This window comes from Mytilus edulis, chromosome 5, assembly GCF_963676685.1.
Source record: "Mytilus edulis chromosome 5, xbMytEdul2.2, whole genome shotgun sequence".
In the NCBI taxonomy this organism is placed as follows: domain Eukaryota; kingdom Metazoa; phylum Mollusca; class Bivalvia; order Mytilida; family Mytilidae; genus Mytilus; species Mytilus edulis.
Window position 1 is genome coordinate 94,820,615 of NC_092348.1, and position 20,499 is coordinate 94,841,113.

A 20,499-nucleotide genomic window follows, 5' to 3' on the forward strand; every position below is an offset into this window, starting at 1 on the left:
CTTCTGCATGCAAAACACCATTGCTGTATTAATTTTAATAAGTTTTATAATTTAGATTACCATTTTCTTGAACAAGATTTTCAATCAAAATATTCAAAACTTCAAGGGGAGACAAGTACAATTAACAGCAAGATTTGTTCATTCAATGGGATATAACTGTTAAATTCTGCTCTATGGTTGGGTGGTTGTCTCTTTGACACATTCCCCATTTCCATTGTCAATTTTATACATCACTTTTGTACAGTTAAATTCCAAACAAAAACCTATGACTTGTTTTATTTTTATTATGTCAAGTTTTCTGCTTTAGTCAGGTTAATTGTTACTCATTGCTATAGATCAATGACATTTTGTATTTATTTGCATTACATGTACTAACAAATTATCGAATTAATTAGCTATGCAGTGGTGGATCCAGCCATTTTAAAAAGGGGGGGGGGGGTTCCCAACCCAGAGTAAAGGGGGGTTCCAACTATATGCTCCCATTCAAATGCATTGATCGGCCAAAAAAAAAGGGGGGGTTCCAACCACCGGACCCCCCCCCCCCTGGATCCGCCACTGCTATGTTGCTAATCATCAGATTTTTTTCATTTTCAGCTAATAGGCAAGACATCTCTGTCAACAGTTTATCTAACAAACTTGTGTAGATACTATTGTGTACATTTTGTAAGAAATCAGAACATTATATAGTGACTATATTTATAGAGAAATGGATTTGTAAAATATATAATGTGTCTTTTTAATTCTTTTTAGGTTCTTCTGTGATATACATGTTTTCATGGTGTGGGAATAAGACTTGGTGGTCTAATAAAGCTAATACTAAGGTATGTATCAGTATGTTAGTCTTTTTTTGAAAAAGGAAAAAGTATTATAAAATGTATTTGGAAATAGCATGTGCTCTAAGCATGAAGCTTAAGGTTTGTATGAGTTTGCTAAAAAGTCTTTGCTTTCTTTAATTGCCTTTAAAAGAGTAAATTTATTTATCTGATTTGATTATGTAAAAGTTTTTTTGGGATGCTGGTTCGCTGTTCTCAACTTCTTTAACATATTTATAGACTTTTATTTAATTTGCCACTGGACATTAATGAGCAACCAACAATCAAATGAATCAATCATTCAAAATATGGAATATATACATACACTATACCAAAATTAATCATTTTAAACCATCTTGAATGACTTATTTTATTTTTCAGGTTAGCATCACAGCTTGTCTGTAAGAATTGAAGCTGGGAGTGGGCATTAGAGCTGACTTTTATGGTAAGAACCAATACAAAAAAAACTATGTAATAAAAGAAATATGTTAGACATCTACCATTGACTTGTTTTACATCCTTTTCAGCTAATAAAGACTGGCAGCAGGGGCGGATGCAGGAATTTTCGAAAGGGGGGGTGCTAACCCAGGGCACCCAGGGCAAAGGGGGGGTGCAAAACATATGTCCCGATACAAATGCATTGATCGGCAAAAATAAAGGGGGGGTGCGCACCCCCGGAACCCCCCCCCTGGATCCGCCACTGGGCAGTTCAATTTTTTTTCAGCAAATCACTTTTAAACAAAGTAAGAGAAACGTTTTATGAATCATGATTATAATGACCAGTTATTTATTATTTTGCATTTGATATTGTTTCAATTTTTAGATTTTACGTTTAATTCTGTATATTTCTTTTTCAGGTAACTGTGACTGCATTAAAGGGCTATGTGATTTTACTGTAACAGTAAAGAATGTAATTCAGACTATTTTTGTATATGTTTGAGAAAATGTTTATAATTTTTACCATAAGAAAAAAAAAATTATGTACAGGTTCTCCATTTTCAACAAGATTGGAAGTTGTAGGTTAATAGGTTTTTGACATTTCAAAAAATATTATTTTTTGTTCATACTCGTATCTAGGCAAAACACTTCCAGTAGTTTAAGAATGGAGAATCTAAAAAAAAAAAAAATGAAAAAAAAAATGTTCAATTATTGAAATGTTTTTTAGTCGAAAAAAGCGAGACAGCAATCCTACATTCCAATGTCAGCGTGGTCGTTGCCAGCGTCCACAAATATTTACTCTGTGGTTAAAGTTTTTGAAATTACAATAACTTCCTTAAACTATCCTGAATTTCTACGAAACTTGGACAGAAGCTTGTTTATGAGCATAAGATAGTATCTATAAGTAAATTTTGGAAAAATAAAATTCCATTTTTAATTTTCCGAATTTAACTTGTATAAACTGGACTTGGTTTTTCTGCTGGGAAACATTACATTCACTCAGTGATTAAAGTTTTTAAAATTTTGATAATTTTCTTAAACTCTCCTAGATGTGTGCCAAGTTTGGACAAAAGTTTGTTTAAGATCATAAGATAGTATCCAGAAATAAATTTTGTAAAAAATAAAATTCCAATGTAACTATATATAACTTTTATTTGTTAAAGTTTTTAAAACATTTATTAGATTCATAAACTATTCTGGATTTTTACCAAATTTGGAACAATTCTTCTTTCAATCAAAAGATAGTATCAAGAGGAATATTTTTATTTATTTTTTTCCTCAGTTTTGTCGAGTCTGCGATTAACAGAAAAAGATTAACAGCAAAAGTAGGAGAGACACTGGGTTCGGTGGAACCCTTACAAAGTTTTTTAGTATGTGTTATCAAGATTCAATATATTTAACTAAAATTTTTCTAGCGTGATTTGAAAAGTCCGTCCTTGCCAGACAACCAATTATTTATTGCTGAAATTATTCGCATTCATTTACTTTAAAAGGTAAAAAAAAACTTGATATTAGTTAATACTGTATGCAGTGTGTGTGAAATATTTTCTGGTCTGTCAGGTCTTTTTTTAAGGCATTTTTTTCAATTTTTCAGTTCACACAAAAATATGAGCTAAAAGAACCTGCAAAATAAGATTTTTCTTTGTTTAATTTGTTATGATATGTTAAAGAGGGAAATGTTTGTATTTGCCCATCTTTGTCTTCCATCCAAACTCCAATACGATATAATCTGTAAAGTGGATCCCTGGATCATATTTGCAGGGTTGGGTGAAGATAAAACACAGAATTAAATGTTTTATAAGAAAAAGACTTTATATATTGCTACAGTGATTTAATAAGATAGACATATTTTGGTTGCTATGGCACCTTCATCAGGATTAAAACTGCTGGAGAGTACAGAATCCTGTAATGATAATTTATATTTCACAATGTCACCATCAGGATAAATTATAAATAGGGATTGAAGGTAGATGTGAAAATTAACTGGATCAAGAATGTTAAATAAAATATGTTTTTGTAAATTTGGACGACATTTGACTTGCAATTATGTACCATTTACTACACTGGATCTAGTACAGACTTGCAGTCCCGTACCATTTCAACACTGGAAGAAGTACGTTTGTCTGAGCGAAGCCAATTGGAAGCATGTACCTCTTAGTGAAGCTAATTGGGAGTTCATACCCTCTGTCTTGTTGCGAAGCCGATTGGAAGCAGTACATATATACCTCTGTCTGCTAAAGCTAATTAGAAGCAGTAGCCCCGGCAGAGCGGTCCCAATTAGAGGCAGTAACTCTGAGCGAAGCCAGTTGGAAGCATGTACCTCTGCAAAATTTGATCAAACACTATTCAACTAATTTTATTTAAACTTTTTTTAAAGTTTACTTTCATACCTTCGTTTATGTTTTATTTATTATTATTCCCCCTGTTGACATTGTGAAGTGCAGTACTCTTTTGTAGTGCTTATTGTGATGAAGGTGCTGTAGAAATTAAAACATGCCATTATAGTTTAATTACTCAAACAATGCCTGAAGTATTGTTATAAGAATTATCATAAATGATTCTTTTATAGACCATTCAAATTAAAAAAAATACTATGCATTTTGCTGATTATTTATTTTTACTGGGAATTTCACTTAATGTAACTTTCAATGTAAAATACCATTAGTACTTTTCATCTAGCCTTCGACTTTAGATGAAAAAGCAAGAAATAGCAATCCTACATCATTTTAGCCACTGCGGCAGTAATAAATATTCACTCTGTAGTTAAACGTTTTTGAAATTTTAATAACTTTCTCAACTATCCTGGATTTCTACCAAACTTGGACAGAAGCCAGAAGTTAATTCTGTAAAAAAACCAACAAATAATTTTTCCATATTTTACTTATAAATGGGCTTAGTTTTTCTGCCAGGATACAATTCATTCACTCTGTGGTTACAGTTTTTAAAATTTTAATAACTTTTTAACTATCCTGGATTTGTACCAAACTTGGACAGAAGCTTGTTTATGATCAAAAGCTTGTATCTAGAAGGAAATTTTGTTCAAATCTTGTACCTGTTTATCTGTATTTTACCTATAAATGAACATCGTCTTTCTTCCAGCTAAAATAACATAAAGTCTGCAATTAAATTTTTAAAACATTTATTACATTCATGAACTATCCTGGATTAGTGGCAGAACCAGAACTTTTCATAAAGGGGGGGGGGGGAGAGGTGGGCCCTCTCCAGTCATGCTTCAGTGATTCCCTATATAATCAACCAAATTTTTCCAAGGAAAGGTGGGCCTGGATCGTCCCCTAGATCCGCCTATGTGGATTTTTACCAAACTTGGCTTCTTACAATCAAAATATAGTATGGAGAGGAATATTTTTATTGATTTTTTCCTTCTTTTTGTTGAGCCAGAGATTAACAGCAAAAGTAGATGAGACACTGGGTTCTGCAGAACCCTTTATACAAATTTTTTATTTTTGCAAATTGTAATTTATTTTTTCACCTTTGTCATTTTTAGCTAACTTTATAACAAAGGTATATTTTTTTAAAGAATAATTTACAAGGAGCATAGTTGAAGAATAGCTTGATGAAAGTAGATTGATTGATTTTTGGTATTTAACACCACTTTCAGCATGATTTGCTATATTTTAGCTGCAAGTTTTTATTTGTGAAAACAGCCTGGTGAAACATCTCCAACAGAGAAACTGGCAAATCAAGTCAGTTAAAATTGACGTTAACACACCTACCATGTAAGGGTTCAGAGTGTTGACATGCTAGTGATACTGTAGTTTAACTACTTTGACCATTCAGCCACAATTACTCCATCAGCACTAAATATGTTATTGAAAATTGTTTTGAATATTTGTCATTTAATTATTCTTTTATTTTGATTACAGTATACTATTTATGTTTTTTTGTTATATATAAAAAAGATGTGGAGTTCTAACAGGGTGAAATTTAGGTCAAAGGGAAGTAATATATATTATACTGTGTTTAATTTCAAATACTTGGAATTCCCTCAATGTTAGATTTTTATTTATGGGAATACTCACGTTTATGCACTTTTTTTTACACATCAGATGTTTTCTAGATATAGAAATTTAGGGTAGGAAAAATTATGTATCACTTAAAATAATTACATGAATGTTTATTAATTGATAGTGCATCTGATAGTTTTATGTATGTTATGTTATTTTTTAAACCAAATGGACACAATATAGATTGACAATAAGATATTGAGAAGAACCACCTTGTCAGCCAGGATATCAGCTCTTAGGAAGATGGTCAATTAAATCTTCAACCAAGTCTAACTCTTTACCATGAAAAAAGAAAAGGCAAGTTTATTTTAACCAAATCTTTTAAGATAACACTAACAGCCCCTTCTGAAATACTGCATTTAAAACACCATTGATGAATTAATTTACCAGTTTAGTATTTTTAAAAGATACAAGATACAAGATACAATATACAAGAACAAGATTTTCTAGTAAATCCTTGAAATAGTCATTAAACTTCAAGAAAAGACCATTACAATTTAAAACACAAATTTGCATTCTATGGGAGATAACTCTGTAAAATATTCAGATATTTTTTGTGTAGTTACATTTAAATCTAAGGCTTTTTTAATTTTTCTTTTATATTGATTTTGAAAAAATGATTTTATACAATTTTTCTACCTGCAATAAGAAATCAGGACAAAATTTTGTAAATTTTAGGTTATCGGGTACAGAAAAATTGATTTAGAAAATGTATAACGTGTTGATTAATTTCATTTCAGGTTCTTTCTGAGACATGTTTTCATGGTGTGGGAATAAGACTTGGTGGTCTTATACAGCTAATACAAAGGTATGTACCAGTATGTTAGTCCTGTTTTGGAAAACTCAAATGTATTATAAATATTTAATGGAAAAACAAGATTTGAACACTTGAAAGATGTTTTATACACGGGGGGGTAACTTCGATATTTTTTTGGTATGGGTGTGCCATTTTTACCTAAAAAAACGTACCCATTTCAATATAACATTCACTGAAATTCAGTACCTATAGTTATATAAATATTTAAGAAAGAATGACCTATACTTATATACAATATTTAAAATATGACCCATGCTTATATAAGCACTAACTCATCATCACTCATAATTCATAAATATACCAGCTACCCTTAAGTTTTTATATATGAATTGACATCGTTTGGTGCACATATATTTTATCGTTATATATACGCATGGATTGTTGGATTAATTGCATGTTTAAGTGGGTGTGGGTGTATATTAGCGCATTTATATATGATATGTAGATCATACCCCAAATCGATTTACAGTTATCAAACGTAAATGCATTTTAATATAGGATGTCATTAAAAAGGAGGGTCATTTTTATATAAAATCTCGTATGACCCATATTTTTGGCACATACCCGTATACCCAATAATAGGAAGTTACCCCCCCCCCCCATGATTTAATATAATACTTGACCATTAATAATGTAAGATTCTCAATAGCATATTTATATATGATATGTAGATAATACCCCAAATCAATATACAGTTATCAAACGTAAATGCATTTTAATATAGGATGTCATTAAAAAGGAGGGTCATTTCTATATAAAATCTCACAAAATTATGACCCATATTTTTGGCACATCCCCGTATACCCAATAATAGGAAGTTACCCCCCCCCCCCCCCCGTGGTTTTACATGAATCTACTCATTATTGTATCAGTAACCAAATAAGAGTAAAGTTAAGGATCTCAATTGTTTACATAAAAATGTGTTGGCTTGTTGGATTGCTGTCTCATCCATATGTTCTTGACATATATAACACATTTTTGTCGAGCCTGCAACTTTTGTTGCAGAAAGCTCGACATAGGGATAGTGATTCGGCGGCGGCGTTAGCTCACTTCTTAAAAGCTTTATATTTTAGAAGGTGGAAGACCTGGATGCTTCATACTTTGTATATAGATGCTTCATGTTACGAAGTTTCCGACAGTCACATGTCCAATGTCCTTGACCTCATTTTCATGGTTCAGTGACCACTTGAAAAAAAAGTTCAAATTTTTTGTAATGTTGAATTCTCTCTTATTATAAGTAATAGGATAACTATATTTGATATGTGCGTACCTTGCAAGGTCCTCGTGTCTGTCAGACAGTTTTCACTTGACCTCGACCTCATTTCATGGATCAGTGAACAAGGTTAAGTTTTGGTGGTCAAGTCCATATCTCAGATACTTTAAGCAGTAGGGCTAGTATATTCGGTGTATGGAAGGACTGTAAGGTGTACATGTCCAACTGGCAGGTGTCATCTGACCTTGACCTCATTTTCATGGTTCAGTGGTTATAGTTAAATTTTTGTGTTTTGGTCTGTTTTTCTCATACCATATGCAATAGGTCTACTATATTTGTTGTATGGAATGATTGTTAATTGTACATGTCTAGCGGGCAGATGTCATGTGACCTTGACCTCATTTTCATGGTTCAGTGGTCAAAGTTAAGTTTTTGAGTTTTGGTCTTTTTATCTAATGCTATATGCCATAGGTCAACTATATTTGGTGTATGGAAATATTTTATGATCTTTATGTCAGTCGAGCAGGTTTTATTTAACCGTGACCTCATTTTCACGGTTCATTGCACAGTGTCAAGTTTTTATACGACCGCAAAATTTGAAAAATTTTTCGTCGTATATTGCTATCACGTTGGCGTCGTCGTCTGCGTCGTCGTCGTCGTCGTCATCGTCGTCGTCATCGTCGTCGTCGTCCGAATACTTTTAGTTTTCGCACTCTAACTTTAGTAAAAGTGAATGGAAATCTATGAAATTTTAACACAAGGTTTATGACCACAAAAGGAAGGTTGGTATTGATTTTGGGAGTTTTGGTCCCAACATTTTAGGAATTAGGGGCCAAAAAGGGCCCAAATAAGCATTTTCTTGGTTTTCGCACTATAACTTTAGTTTAAGTTAATAGAAATCTATGAAATTTTGACACAAGGTTTATGACCACAAAAGAACGGTTGGGATTGATTTTGGGAGTTTTGGTTTCAACAGTTTAGGAATTAGGGGCCAAAAAAGGGCCCAAATAAGCATTATTCTTGGTTTTCGCACAATAACTTTAGTTTAAGTAAATAGAAATCAATGAAATTTAAACACAATGTTAATGACTACAAAAGGAAGGTTGGTATTGATTTTGGGAGTTTAGGTCCCAACAGTTTAGGAATTAGGGGCCAAAAAGGGACCCAAATAAGCATTTTTCTTGGTTTTCGCACCATAACGTTAGTATAAGTAAATAGAAATCTATGAAATTTAAACACAAGGTTTATGACCATAAAAGGAAGGTTGGTATTGATTTTGGGAGTTTTGGTCCCAACAGAATAAGGGGCCCAAAGGGTCCAAAATTAAACTTTGTTTGATTTCATCAAAATTGAATAATTGGGGTTCTTAGATATGCCGAATCTAACTGTCATGACTGTGTATGTAGATTCTTAACTTTTGGTCCCGTTTTCAAATTGGTCTACATTAAGGTCCAAAGGGTCCAAAATTAAACTTAGTTTGATTTTGACAAAAAATGAATCAGTTAGGTTCTTTGATATGCTGAATCTAAAAATGTACTTAGATTCTTGATTATTGGCCCAGTTTTCAAGTTGGTCCAAATCGGGGTCCAAAATTAAACTTTGTTTGATTTCATCAAAAATTGAATAAATGGGGTTCTTTGATATACCAAATCTAACTGTGTATGTAGATTCTTCATTTTTGGTCCTGTTTTCAAATTGGTCTACACTAAAGTCCAAAGGGTCCAAAATTAAACTTAGTCTGATTTTAACAAAAATTGAAATCTTGGGGTTCTTTGATATGCTGAATCCAAAAATGTACTTAGATTTTTTATTATGGGCCCAGTTTTCAAGTTGGTCCAAATCAGGATCTAAAATTATTATATTAAGTATTGTGCAATAGCAAGTCTTTTCAATTGCACAGTATTGCGCAATGGCAAGAAATATCTAATTGCACAATATTGTGAAATAGCAAATTTTTTTTTAATTAGAGTTATCTTTCTTTGTCCAGAATAGTAAGCAAGAAATATCTAATTGCAAAATATTGTGCAATAGCAAGATTTTTTTTTAATTGGAGTTATCTTTCTTTGTCCAGAATCAACTTAAATCTTTGTTATATACAATATACAATGTATATTCACTTTTTACTACCAACTGATAAATTAAAATAATCTTTACCATTCAGTGATAACAAGCAGTTTTTTTACATCTTAATATTTTATGATGTATTTAAATGAGTAGTTATTGTTGCAAACTCCATTAGAAATTTTAATTGAGATTAGTTTTGGAATAAGGGAAAGGGGGATGTGATTAAAAAAATTGGGTTCAATTTTTCTCATTTGAAATTTCATAAATAAAAAAGAAAATTTCTTCAAACATTTTTTTGAGAGGATTAATATTCAACAGCATAGTGAATTGCTCTAAGAGAAAACAAAAATTTTAAGTTCATTAGAACACATTCATTCTGTGTCAGAAACCTATGCTGTGTCAACTATTTAATCACAATCCAAATTTAGAGCTGAATCCAGCTTGAATGTTGTGTCCATACTTGCCCCAACCGTTCAGGGTTCAACCTTTGCGGTCGTATAAAGCTACGCCCTGCGGAGCATCTGGTTGTGTTTTGGTCTATTTTTCTTAAACTATAAGTAATGTGTCAACTATATATGTTGTATAGAAGCATTGTTAGCTGTACCTGTCTGCCTGGCATGGTTCATCTGACCTGGACCTCTTTTTCAAGGTTCATTGGTCTTTGTTTAGTTATCTTGGTTAATGTTAAGTTTATGTGACAGTTGTAATAAAGCTTAGCTTTATACTTAGGACTATCAACATAATATCAATGATTAGTATAGAAGGCGAGACATTTCAGCGTGTGCACTCTTGTCTTACTACAGCTGGAAACTTCATGCAACATGTACCATGTTTACTATTGGTATTGGTGACATTAGAAAATTGAACTCCCTAAAATTTGAACCTGGGTCAAATTTCCAACCAGTGGTGAAATGAGGAAAATAATAGGACCTGAGTGGTGTTATTGTCAACGCCATTGTCCTATATTATTCACATTGAATCCTTTGATTCTCTAATTTAACATCATGGTGGCTAACAAATTGGACCTCAATATTTTAGATTTTCAAAATAATGTAAGATCTTAACACAGGATATGATCAAAAATAACTGATGACAGACTCAACTAATTTTACTTATTCTGTGTAATATTTAATAAAAATATATACAATTTACTTATTGTTGTACATGTATCAAAGTCAGGTAAAATCATTTGATTTCTTAATGTATATTTCATCCAGAAGATAAATTGAATTTTGTCAAGTTTTCATCCAAATCAAAAATAAAACCTGAAGACTCATTTTGTTCCAAACAAATACAACTAGGATCCTTCAGTCCATCACTAAGTAGTACTTTACTCTCCTTTCCATCTTTTGATATAACTATTATTCTATGAGAGTTACAGTCTGCTACAATAATGTTACCATAAGTATCTGTACAAAGTCCTTCTGGTCCTATTAAATCCTGTGTATATTTCCAGATCTGTTTACCTGATTCATCAACACAGTATACTGCTTTACCATAACAGTCACTATAGATTACTCTGTCATTACAGTAAACAAGGTGATTTAGGCATGATGCACACTCAACTTGTATTGACTTCAGTGTATTTCCTTTCAAGTCTATAATACGGATTTCATCCTTATTCAAACCTACAACAAGAGAATCATCTGATGATGATAATCCCCAGCAATGTGTGTCTAATGTGATAACTTTGGTTACTGTTTCATTCTCCATATTGAAGATCTTAATGGCTTTCTCCCAGGCATAAGTTATGGCTATAGTGTTCTGATTGATCTGTGTAACACTGAAGGCTTCACCAGGTATAGGTAAATGTTTCTGTAGTTTGCCATCAGGAGTAAGTAGGTTAACTTTGTCATCCCATTCCACTATTATAAGTCTTCCATCCATCAGACAAATCATGTCACTTATATTCTTCCCCACGTTGATCTTTATCTTTTTCTCAATGTTGATGGTCATGTTGTTTATGTTTGATTGTTCTTGTGATTCTACTTGTGCTTCCCTTCTCACACTTGTTTCTGTATTCAAACCCATATCTGTTTTAACAACGGTTAATTCTCCTAAGGATCCTAACTTTTTTATTATCTTTTCTACGTCATTATTTTCCTCCATTTTGATGTTAAATTCTTTTGCCCTGTCGTCTTTTTCCAGATCATCTATGTATCGTTGACATTGATGTACTTGTTGTTCAATCTGATGTATGCCTAGAAATGATTGGAGTTTGGAGGCATGTGGTATGACTGTATGTAACTGGTCTTGCATTTTCTTTAAGTTTTTCTGTTTTCCTTCAATATCAGTGATTAAATCTCTTGCCTTTGATTTTTCTTCATTCAGGATGGTATCTGCCTCATTGCATATCTTCTTCTCTAGGTGGGTTAAATGTTTATCTATTTCATTGCGTATTTTTACAATGAATTCTTTAATGCTTTCATGTTCTTGTTCTCCTCTTTTAATGTTTTGTGATTTGTCATTTACAATTTTACCTAAGAGTTGTAAAACAGAGTTAATTTCTTTCTCTACAGATTCTTTAGATTTTTCAATCTTGGTTTTCTCCACAACGCTAGCTAAACTTTTTATTCCCATACACTTTGAATGACTATTGGATATACATTCATCACAGCAAGGCATTAAATGACTCGGGCAATACAAGTTAAGCTGTTGACCATGTTTGTCACATTCTGTTCTAATAGCTTGGACAGATGGTTTATAACTTTTGATACCAATAGTCTTATGATCGCATGTTCCTTTGGATCTTCTGTGATGACCAGAACATGTTGAACACAATCCTTCATCACAGTACAAATACAAATAAATATTTTATTGGCACAAACACAATTACAATAATTGGCAATGGCCCATACAAATAGTAATAATGCATAGAATAGCAATAGGCATATTTAGAACAATATCATCGAACGATATCAATATCATCAACAGTAAATGATTAAAAAAAATATATCAATTACATAGTTGGTCAAACATATTAAGTATTGAAAATAATGACAATATTAATATGTAATATTATGAACAATGATTATTAGCAATTTTATAGAGTTTGTTCTGCTTTACGCAGGTTCAAACTGTCTGAGATGAAAGAGGAAGTTAATTTTAGGATTGTGTATGAATTATTATTTAATAAAAAGATTATATTATTTTCATGTTTTTGAAATTTTGTAGGATCAACGATTATATTTGAAACTTTATGGTAAAATATGTCCCTCTTAGTTGAGTATTTTTCACAATGTAAAAGAAAATGTTTTTCACAGTTGTAACACCAGATGTCAGCTTTAGTGTTTACTTTTCCTTCTATACAAGGTCCACATGGAATTGGTTTACTGGATGCCATGACCTGGAAATATCCAAGATAAAAGTTATATTGCTTTATTGTCGAGGTCCAAATAGTTAATGGTGAATGGATGGTGAGTTTTGGCAAAATGACAAATGTAAAAAAAAATCAAAGGAGAAGATTAACACACTATTTTATGAACAAAATCAATGAAAGATCCTGACTAATGGGACAGGGACATGTTGAATGCTTCAATGGTTGTCGTTTGTTGCCATACTGTATATTTGTTTATCATGCATTCATCCTGTTATGTTGGCCATTAGCTGTGCTTCTAGTTAGTTAAATATGAATAGCTGTTTCTAACCCATCTTTTAGCAATTTAATTTTGCAATTCTTAAATTTACTTGATGAAGATAAATAAGACAAAATCACAGTTTTACATATTTGAGCAACAACTTTACAGTAGGTAGTTCTTATTCACAGGTAAAAATTACATATTCCTTAGTTGATAATAAGTTTGAACAATAAGATATATTTTTAACAATGTATGCACATAGGTTACATACACATTACTCTGCAATTTATACCTAGTCATTAAATAATATAAATAATATTTTAACCAAATACCTCTTGATGTTGTTATATAACAAAGGTTTAGTTCTCTTTCGCCATTTCTTCAATGTCAACCAACCAGGAAGTTCTTTAGGACATATCTATACCTGATTCAACTTATCAGTAAATATTTGTTTCCCCCTCAGCTGCCACTATATGTAATGCTAAAATTGAAAGAAAAAAATTGTTTTCGACTTGTCGCGAAAAAAATAGATTGTTTTTCGCCGCAGAAGAAAAAAAAATTTGTCCAGAAAAAAAAAACCATAGCCCCCCCCAGAAAATCAAATGGTTGCTGCCTAGATATAGAAAAATTCTTTTGGAAGAATCTGGATATATTTTGTCTCTCATCTTATTTGTAAGGTGACAAAATATTTGCTATAACTTTGTATTATAGTGTGATTTTGATCTGATTTTAACCTTGTCTATATGTAGAATCAATGTTTTCTATGCAATAACATTTGTTTCATTTTAAGAATCATCCTATCAATAAATATTTTTTGTTTGGCTTCAACACAAAGTCTAATGTCTAATCTAATGTCTTGACTAATTTATAAACAAAACCCACCAGTAACCATGGTAACATGTACCTGAAAATAATATAAACAACAACAACAACAACAATACTTTATTTTAAGAGGGTTACACAGTTAGCTATATAACTAATCTTCCCTGAGGCCCTCATCATGAGAAATCAAACAAAATGCAAACATATACATTGCATACATTAGTATAAAAAGTCAAGTATGATAATAATGTTTAATACAACTTGATAAAATGTGATGAAAAAAAATAAACATGATGACATGATCAGTTTTTGTCGAGCCTGCGACTTTAGAATAATTTCCTGCAGTCTAGATTTAGAAATTTTTTTTTTAATCTTTAATAGTAGATATAGTCTAGATGATATTTTTGAGCAGATAAAATAATAGAAAACACAATAGTTAACATTGTTGCCCTGCCTGCCACAAAAGTCATTGTATGCGAAACAAAGGGATTAATATCTGGAGTCAGCATAAATTTTTAGTAAATTGTATAAAGCTAAATATTTCAAAATGTAGAAGACCTAGATTCTTCATACCTTGTATGCGTATTCCGTATTTTACAAAGATTGTCTTTCATTTGTCCATTGTCATTGCCTCATTTTCAAGATTCAGTGACTGCCTGAAATATCAGTGATTAAGTTACATGACTATATAATTAAAAGGTATTTTATGGTCATTGTAAAGGGTTTAGCTCCTTCAGGGGCACATCCAGCCATTTGAAAAAAAGGGGGGGGGGGTTCAACTGTATTACCCCATTCAAATGGATCCATCACCATACTGGTTAGAGTATACCATATTGCTTGATGTATGGATCAACTAAAGTTGTTTGTTTTTTTCTTTGTAGGTCAGACAAGTGGATTGGGTGGACACAGTATGGCCAAGACACTATAAAGATTGTCAGACAGAATCCACTAACATAATTGACAAGATGAAATACCCAAAAGTTCAAAAGTAGGTTTAAATCTGAGGCAACTTTTCTACCATCAAGATTTTAGTATATGACATTACCGGTACTTCCACAGTCACTTGTCTCAGAAAAATAGTTTCGGTATATAGGGGAAAAAAAATTCTAAGACAAGTGCCTGTGGTTAATTCATCTAGTGTTCTGATCAATGGCTAGACTAGCTGCTCTGTTAGAATGCATAACAATGATTTTTAGCGACAAAAAGAGAAGTGGGATTTCTAGCATTAAAAAAAATAAGTTTTCCATTTCTGAAAAAATGAGCATGTGGACCGACATTTGTTTCTTTTGATACCTACTATGTATGACTTAAGAAAGTTACAATTGTTTTTGTCGAGTCTGTGATTTTTGTCACAGAAAGCTCGACATAGGGTTAGTGATCTGGCAGCAGCTTCATATTTTAGAAGGTGGAAGACCTGGATGCTTCATACTTTGTATATGGATGCCTCATGTTATGCAGTTTCCGTCAGTCACTTGTCCAATGTCCTTATCCTCATTTTCATGGTTCAGTGACTACCATACATGTCAAGTGACATGATATTCGCGTGTAATACACGCTTTTTCAACGGTTGACACGCGAGGATTTTGTCACATGGCGTGTACACGCTTTTCAACACTTTACACGCAATTACACGCATTTTCGTTCTTTTCACTTTGTGGTCGTTAGTGATATCGCTATTCTCGGTTTTTTTCCTTATTCGGCGATAAATACCGAAAATTTCGAAGTTTGTCTGCCATATTGTTTATTTTTCTATATACCCATAACATTAAACGGTAAGTAGTTTGTGATTAGTTTTAACGATTTTGTTACTTTCTTTCAAATTCACTTTATAGGGGAAATGTGCACAGAAAGAGGTCGCTTCCAGGCCTGTACCGTCGTCTAAAGCGCCGATTGTTAATTCAAAACGATGTGTACGTACCAAGATTCAATGTTTATAAATTATATTTTTGGAGTTCGAGTTTTATTGATCGAGTGACAAGTAACGTATTGTGCATTCTTTATTGCAATGATCAAAAACAATACATGTGAGAGGAGAAATACAATGTAGCTAGTTGAATAACCATTTAAAATGTTTATTTAATGGAAATCAAATTTATAAAACATTTTTCTCTTTTAATTTCAGTTTCAAATATAGCCAACAGATTCTACACTCACTACAGGCCATGGGGATGAAAATATCACAGAACTGTTGGATCAGCTCTCATAGTACCAGCTATCTTCTGATGAACTACCCAGTTTTGACCAGGCAATGGGAGCAATGGCAGAGATAATAGATGACATTTTACATTGCCAAAAAAACAAACATAATGACATTCTTTCAAATATCAATACCTACTGTGGGAGAGCTTTTTCAATTATAAAGAAATATTGACACTGAATTCTGATCAGAACTTGACTATGTTAGATTTATATTGTACATTGTTGTATGCTGTTATCTATCAAATAAATGTAACTAAATTTGAAACTGGCAGTTGTTTTGAATATGTGCCTAGTGGTGGTGCCTTAAAAACAACATAACAGACCACTGTTTGATACAATAATAGTTCACAGTAGAATATATATTGTTTTTTGTATATAAACAAATTTTTATGTGAAATTATGAACATTACCACATTCATATTAAAAAGTCCACATCTACGTCACGCGTTTTTACACGCTTTTTGACATGTCATGTCATGTCATGACATGATTTCCCATTGTCAGAGGTTGACATGTATGGTGACTACTTGAAAAAAAGTTAAGATTTTTTGTAATGTTAAATTCTCTCTTATTATAAGTAATAGGACAACTATATTTGGTATGTGCGTACCTTACAAAGTTCTCATCTCGTCAGACAGTTCACACTTGACCTCGACCTCATTTCATGGATCAGTGAACAAGGTTAAGTTTTGGTGGTCATGTCCATATCTCAGATACTATAAGCAATAGGTCTAGTATATTCAGTGTATTGAAGGACTGTAAGGTGAATATGTTCAACTGACAGGTGTCATCTGACCTTGACCTCATTTTCATGGTTCAGTAGTTATAGTTAAGTTTTTGTGTTTTGGTCTGTTTTTCTTATACTATATGCAATAGATCAACTATATTTGGTGTATGGAAATATTTTATGATCTATGTCAGTCATGCAGGTTTTATTTGACCTAGACCTCATTTTCGCCGTCCATTGCTCAGTGTAAAGTTTTTGTGTTTTAGTCTTTTTTTTCTTAAACTATAAGCAATTGGTCAACTATAATTGTTGTAAGGAAGAATTGTTAGCTGTACATGCCTGCCTGGCATGGTTCATCTGACCTTGACCTGATTTTCATGGTTCATTGGTCAATGTTTAGTTTTCTTTGTTAATGTTAAGTTTATGTGACAGTTGTCATAAAGCTTTATATTGAGGACTATCAACATAATATCAATGATTAGTAAAAGGCGAGATATTTCAGTGTGTGCACTCTTGTAAGACTATTTCTATTTAATGATTTGCCACTGGACCTTAACTTAAACAACCAACAACCATTCATTCAATCTATTCAATATACATACATAATACCAACAAAGAACCTTTGAAACAGTTTTAATGAATTATCATTCTATATTTCAGGTTAGCATCACAGCTTGTCTGTCAGGATGGAAGCTGGGAGTGGGCATTGGAGCTGGCTTTTATGGTAAGAACCAATTCATAGATTTATGAACTTTTCATCCAAGAGCATTTTAAAGCCCAAGTTTTTGTTAGGTACAGATGTAAATCTTGCATATTAATGTCTTCTTAACCTATAGTTGGATAAACAATTCAGATGTAGATATAGAGATATATATGGGAAGTTAAAAAGTATAATGTATAATGCGAAATCTTGGGATTTCAGTTTTTGTTATCTTTAGTTGTCCCCATATAGGAAAATATGTAAGTGTGGTATGTATGCTAATGAGAGCTATCAACCCGAGACCAAATGATGTGGATGCAACAAAATGTCACTCTATGCCTTCAACAATGATCAAAACCTATATTTTATAGTTCGCTATAAAAGTTCAACATGACTAAATTTTTTTTAAAAATCAATCAAGTATGTTAATAGTCTGATAAAAGGCTGATATACTATAAAACAATTATACAAAGATAAAATTTATGTCAACAAATCACTTCACAAAAAAGAAAAAGAAATGTTCTATGATACATTATAATTGTAATGCTCAGTTAATTATAATTGTTTGCATTAAATATTATTTCAATGTTCATGAGTAATGTCTATTTCTTTTTCAGATAACTGTGGCTGCATAAAACGGTTGTGTGATATAACTTCAACAGTAAATAATGTAATTCAGACTATTTTTGTGTATGCTTGAGAAAATGTTTATAATTTAAAAAAAAAAATAATAAAAAAATATGTAAAGATTCTGGACCATTTTCAACAAGATTGGAAGTTGTAGGTTAACTTGTATTTGACATTACACAAATTCTTTCTATTTTCTGTTTATACTCATGTCTAGTCAAAACACTTCCAATTGTTTAAGAATGGAGAATCTGAAAAAAAAGAAAAAAAAAAGAAACTGTAAAATTATTGTTATTTGAGAGGTCCCAAAGGTATGATGTATGGTTTCACAAGATACCCATAAGACCCTTCAATTTACATATATTTTTTTAAGTTATGTACACTGGTTAAGAATTATAAGTCCTTTGTGAAATGATTTTTTTCTGGTTAGAAATCTATTAAGCAGGACTTTGATGGCAATCACTAAAAGGAAATAAAACAAATTCCCTATTAATCAATTTAAGTACTAAGTTTTTGGTGTAATATGAACTAGAAATAAAAATGTTTAGTTAGGTGGTTTTTTTTTACTCTGCATTCTTTACGTTCATACAAATTAATGGCTGTCAGTTTTATTTATTGGTTTTGTTTATATATTATAAATGCATTATTCAGCATCTGAGACCACTCAAGTGAAAACAATTACATAGTTTTTAAGGATATTTTGTTTATTGTATTTTTTGTGTGTTTTATATGGTATTTCATTGAGTTTTTTTTTATAGCTGCATTTCGTTTGTCAGAAATATGAAAACTTGACGTTTGTGATGTCACATTCCATACAATGACGTCATTCAATAAATTGCATCACGCCCGAATGACCGTTCATTTTGGACATACTCTGGGGGAAAATATTTGAAGCTTACATAAATAAAAACTATGTATAAAAAAAAGGTAGGTGTGTGATAAAGGGTGCGATAATGGGTAGGGGTGTGATAAAGGGTGTGCTATAGGGTATGATAATAATTTTTGCACAGATCACTTTATTTGTTTATTTAAATATTTTAACCCCAGTAAACAATTTTGAGTACACCTCATAAATGAATTTGATTAATGTATTTTTATGCATTTTTTATTTTGGTATTTACCATTGTATTTCTTGTTATATTTGTAAATGCCTACTTGTATGTGACAAACTGAGGATTCATACATTTTATGAAATTATATAAATTTATTTTTAAGTTTGGTCCAAGTAATGGACAGCACCATGTTTAATATTGAGCAAAATAAATATTCCTTTAAGACCTAAGGATATTAAAATTTTTAGACATGTATCTTAGTACAGAATTGATTTTTCTAAATTCTAAAACAGCTGGTCTGGGAACTGGTATCAAGAAATTTAAAAGAATCCTCAGCGCTGTCAGTTATTTTGTATAATTGGAATATTTAACAAATGATACCTTACCCATGATGCAGATCCTTTTCCTCCTTTTACTTGTAAAGCGGACTAAAAACTTATTAATATTACAATTTCTTTGGCATTTGTACACACTTGATGGAGCAGAGTGGGTCTGGTTTCATTTGGGTATTTTATATTGTGATGCATGATAATGATATTAAATAAATAGATAAATAAAAATTTAATTGAGAAAACCTATCTTATATTTTATTTGAATCTGAATGACAAATAAGGGGGGAAGAGGTTTCTGTGGTCGAGGGTAACACACAGCTGATTTATTGTATGGTATGGATGAAGTCTAAAAAGCAAGACTTAGGCATGCTTTTTCCCTAAGCAGCGGCTTCAACAATGTATTTGATTTTGAGAAGTTCAATTTAAGGAAAAAATAACTATTAGTAGGTCAATGATATTTGGTATGCATTTATATAAGCATTGAAACATTTTATTTCTAAAGAGATTGTTTTGCTTCTCTCCCTCAGTCATAGTCGACTTAAAACTTTTAATTAGTTTACATGTATAAGTTTGTGATTAGGTCAATTAAAAGGGAACTATAAATGGTAGGTCAATGATTTTTGGTATACAGATGTATAAGCAATTGACAAATTAATCTGTTTTATAGAGATTGTTCAGCTCCAGCCTCAGTCATTGTTTATTGACTGAATATTTTGCATTATTTACATGTGATTTGTGATTAGATCAGTTTTAAGATGAGTGACTAATATCTGATATGTGGTATGCAGTTGTATTGGCATTTGCAAGTCTCATTTTCATAGAGATTATTTGGTCCCACTTCCTTATCATGATGGTTCATGGATTTTGATACTTTCACAGTTTAACAAGGAACCAATTGATAAGTCAATGGTGTTGGGTATACTGTTTTATAAGCATTAGCATTTCCATGGTGTTTTTATTTTGCCCTGATCCGTCAGTCATGGTTCATTGCATAGACAACAAATTTAAATATTTCAATTTAATTTCAACGTTTGCATTATACCACCAAAATTACTTAATGCAAGACATATCTTTGTCAACAGTTTATATTTCC

General features: G+C 31.8%; 1 protein-coding gene and 1 long non-coding RNA gene across 4 annotated transcripts; both read left to right on the forward strand.

Annotated features, from left to right (window-relative positions):
- Positions 1 to 748: 748 nt before the first annotated feature.
- LOC139525601 (uncharacterized) lies at positions 749 to 4,452 on the forward strand. The gene is made up of 3 exons (XR_011664933.1): positions 749 to 821; positions 1,194 to 1,257; positions 1,670 to 4,452. It is a non-coding gene; the product is annotated as an uncharacterized lncRNA (long non-coding RNA).
- A 1,240-nt stretch (positions 4,453 to 5,692) lies between these two features.
- Positions 5,693 to 19,018, forward strand: LOC139525602 (lysine-specific demethylase 2A-like). Of its 3 annotated transcripts, none has more exons than XM_071321105.1 (4): positions 5,693 to 6,083; positions 14,651 to 14,757; positions 17,356 to 17,419; positions 18,013 to 19,018. In XM_071321105.1, the coding sequence occupies exons 1-4, from the start codon at positions 6,030 to 6,032 to the stop codon at positions 18,028 to 18,030; spliced, it is 243 nt and encodes an 80-aa protein (XP_071177206.1). In that variant the 5' UTR covers positions 5,693 to 6,029; the 3' UTR covers positions 18,031 to 19,018. The 3 variants fall into 3 exon arrangements, 2 of the variants coding, with proteins under 2 accessions (XP_071177206.1, XP_071177205.1); XM_071321104.1 differs by having other exon boundaries at positions 14,651 to 14,749; positions 18,013 to 19,012; XR_011664934.1 differs by lacking the exon at positions 14,651 to 14,757 and having other exon boundaries at positions 18,013 to 19,012.
- The last annotated feature ends 1,481 nt before the right edge of the window (positions 19,019 to 20,499 follow it).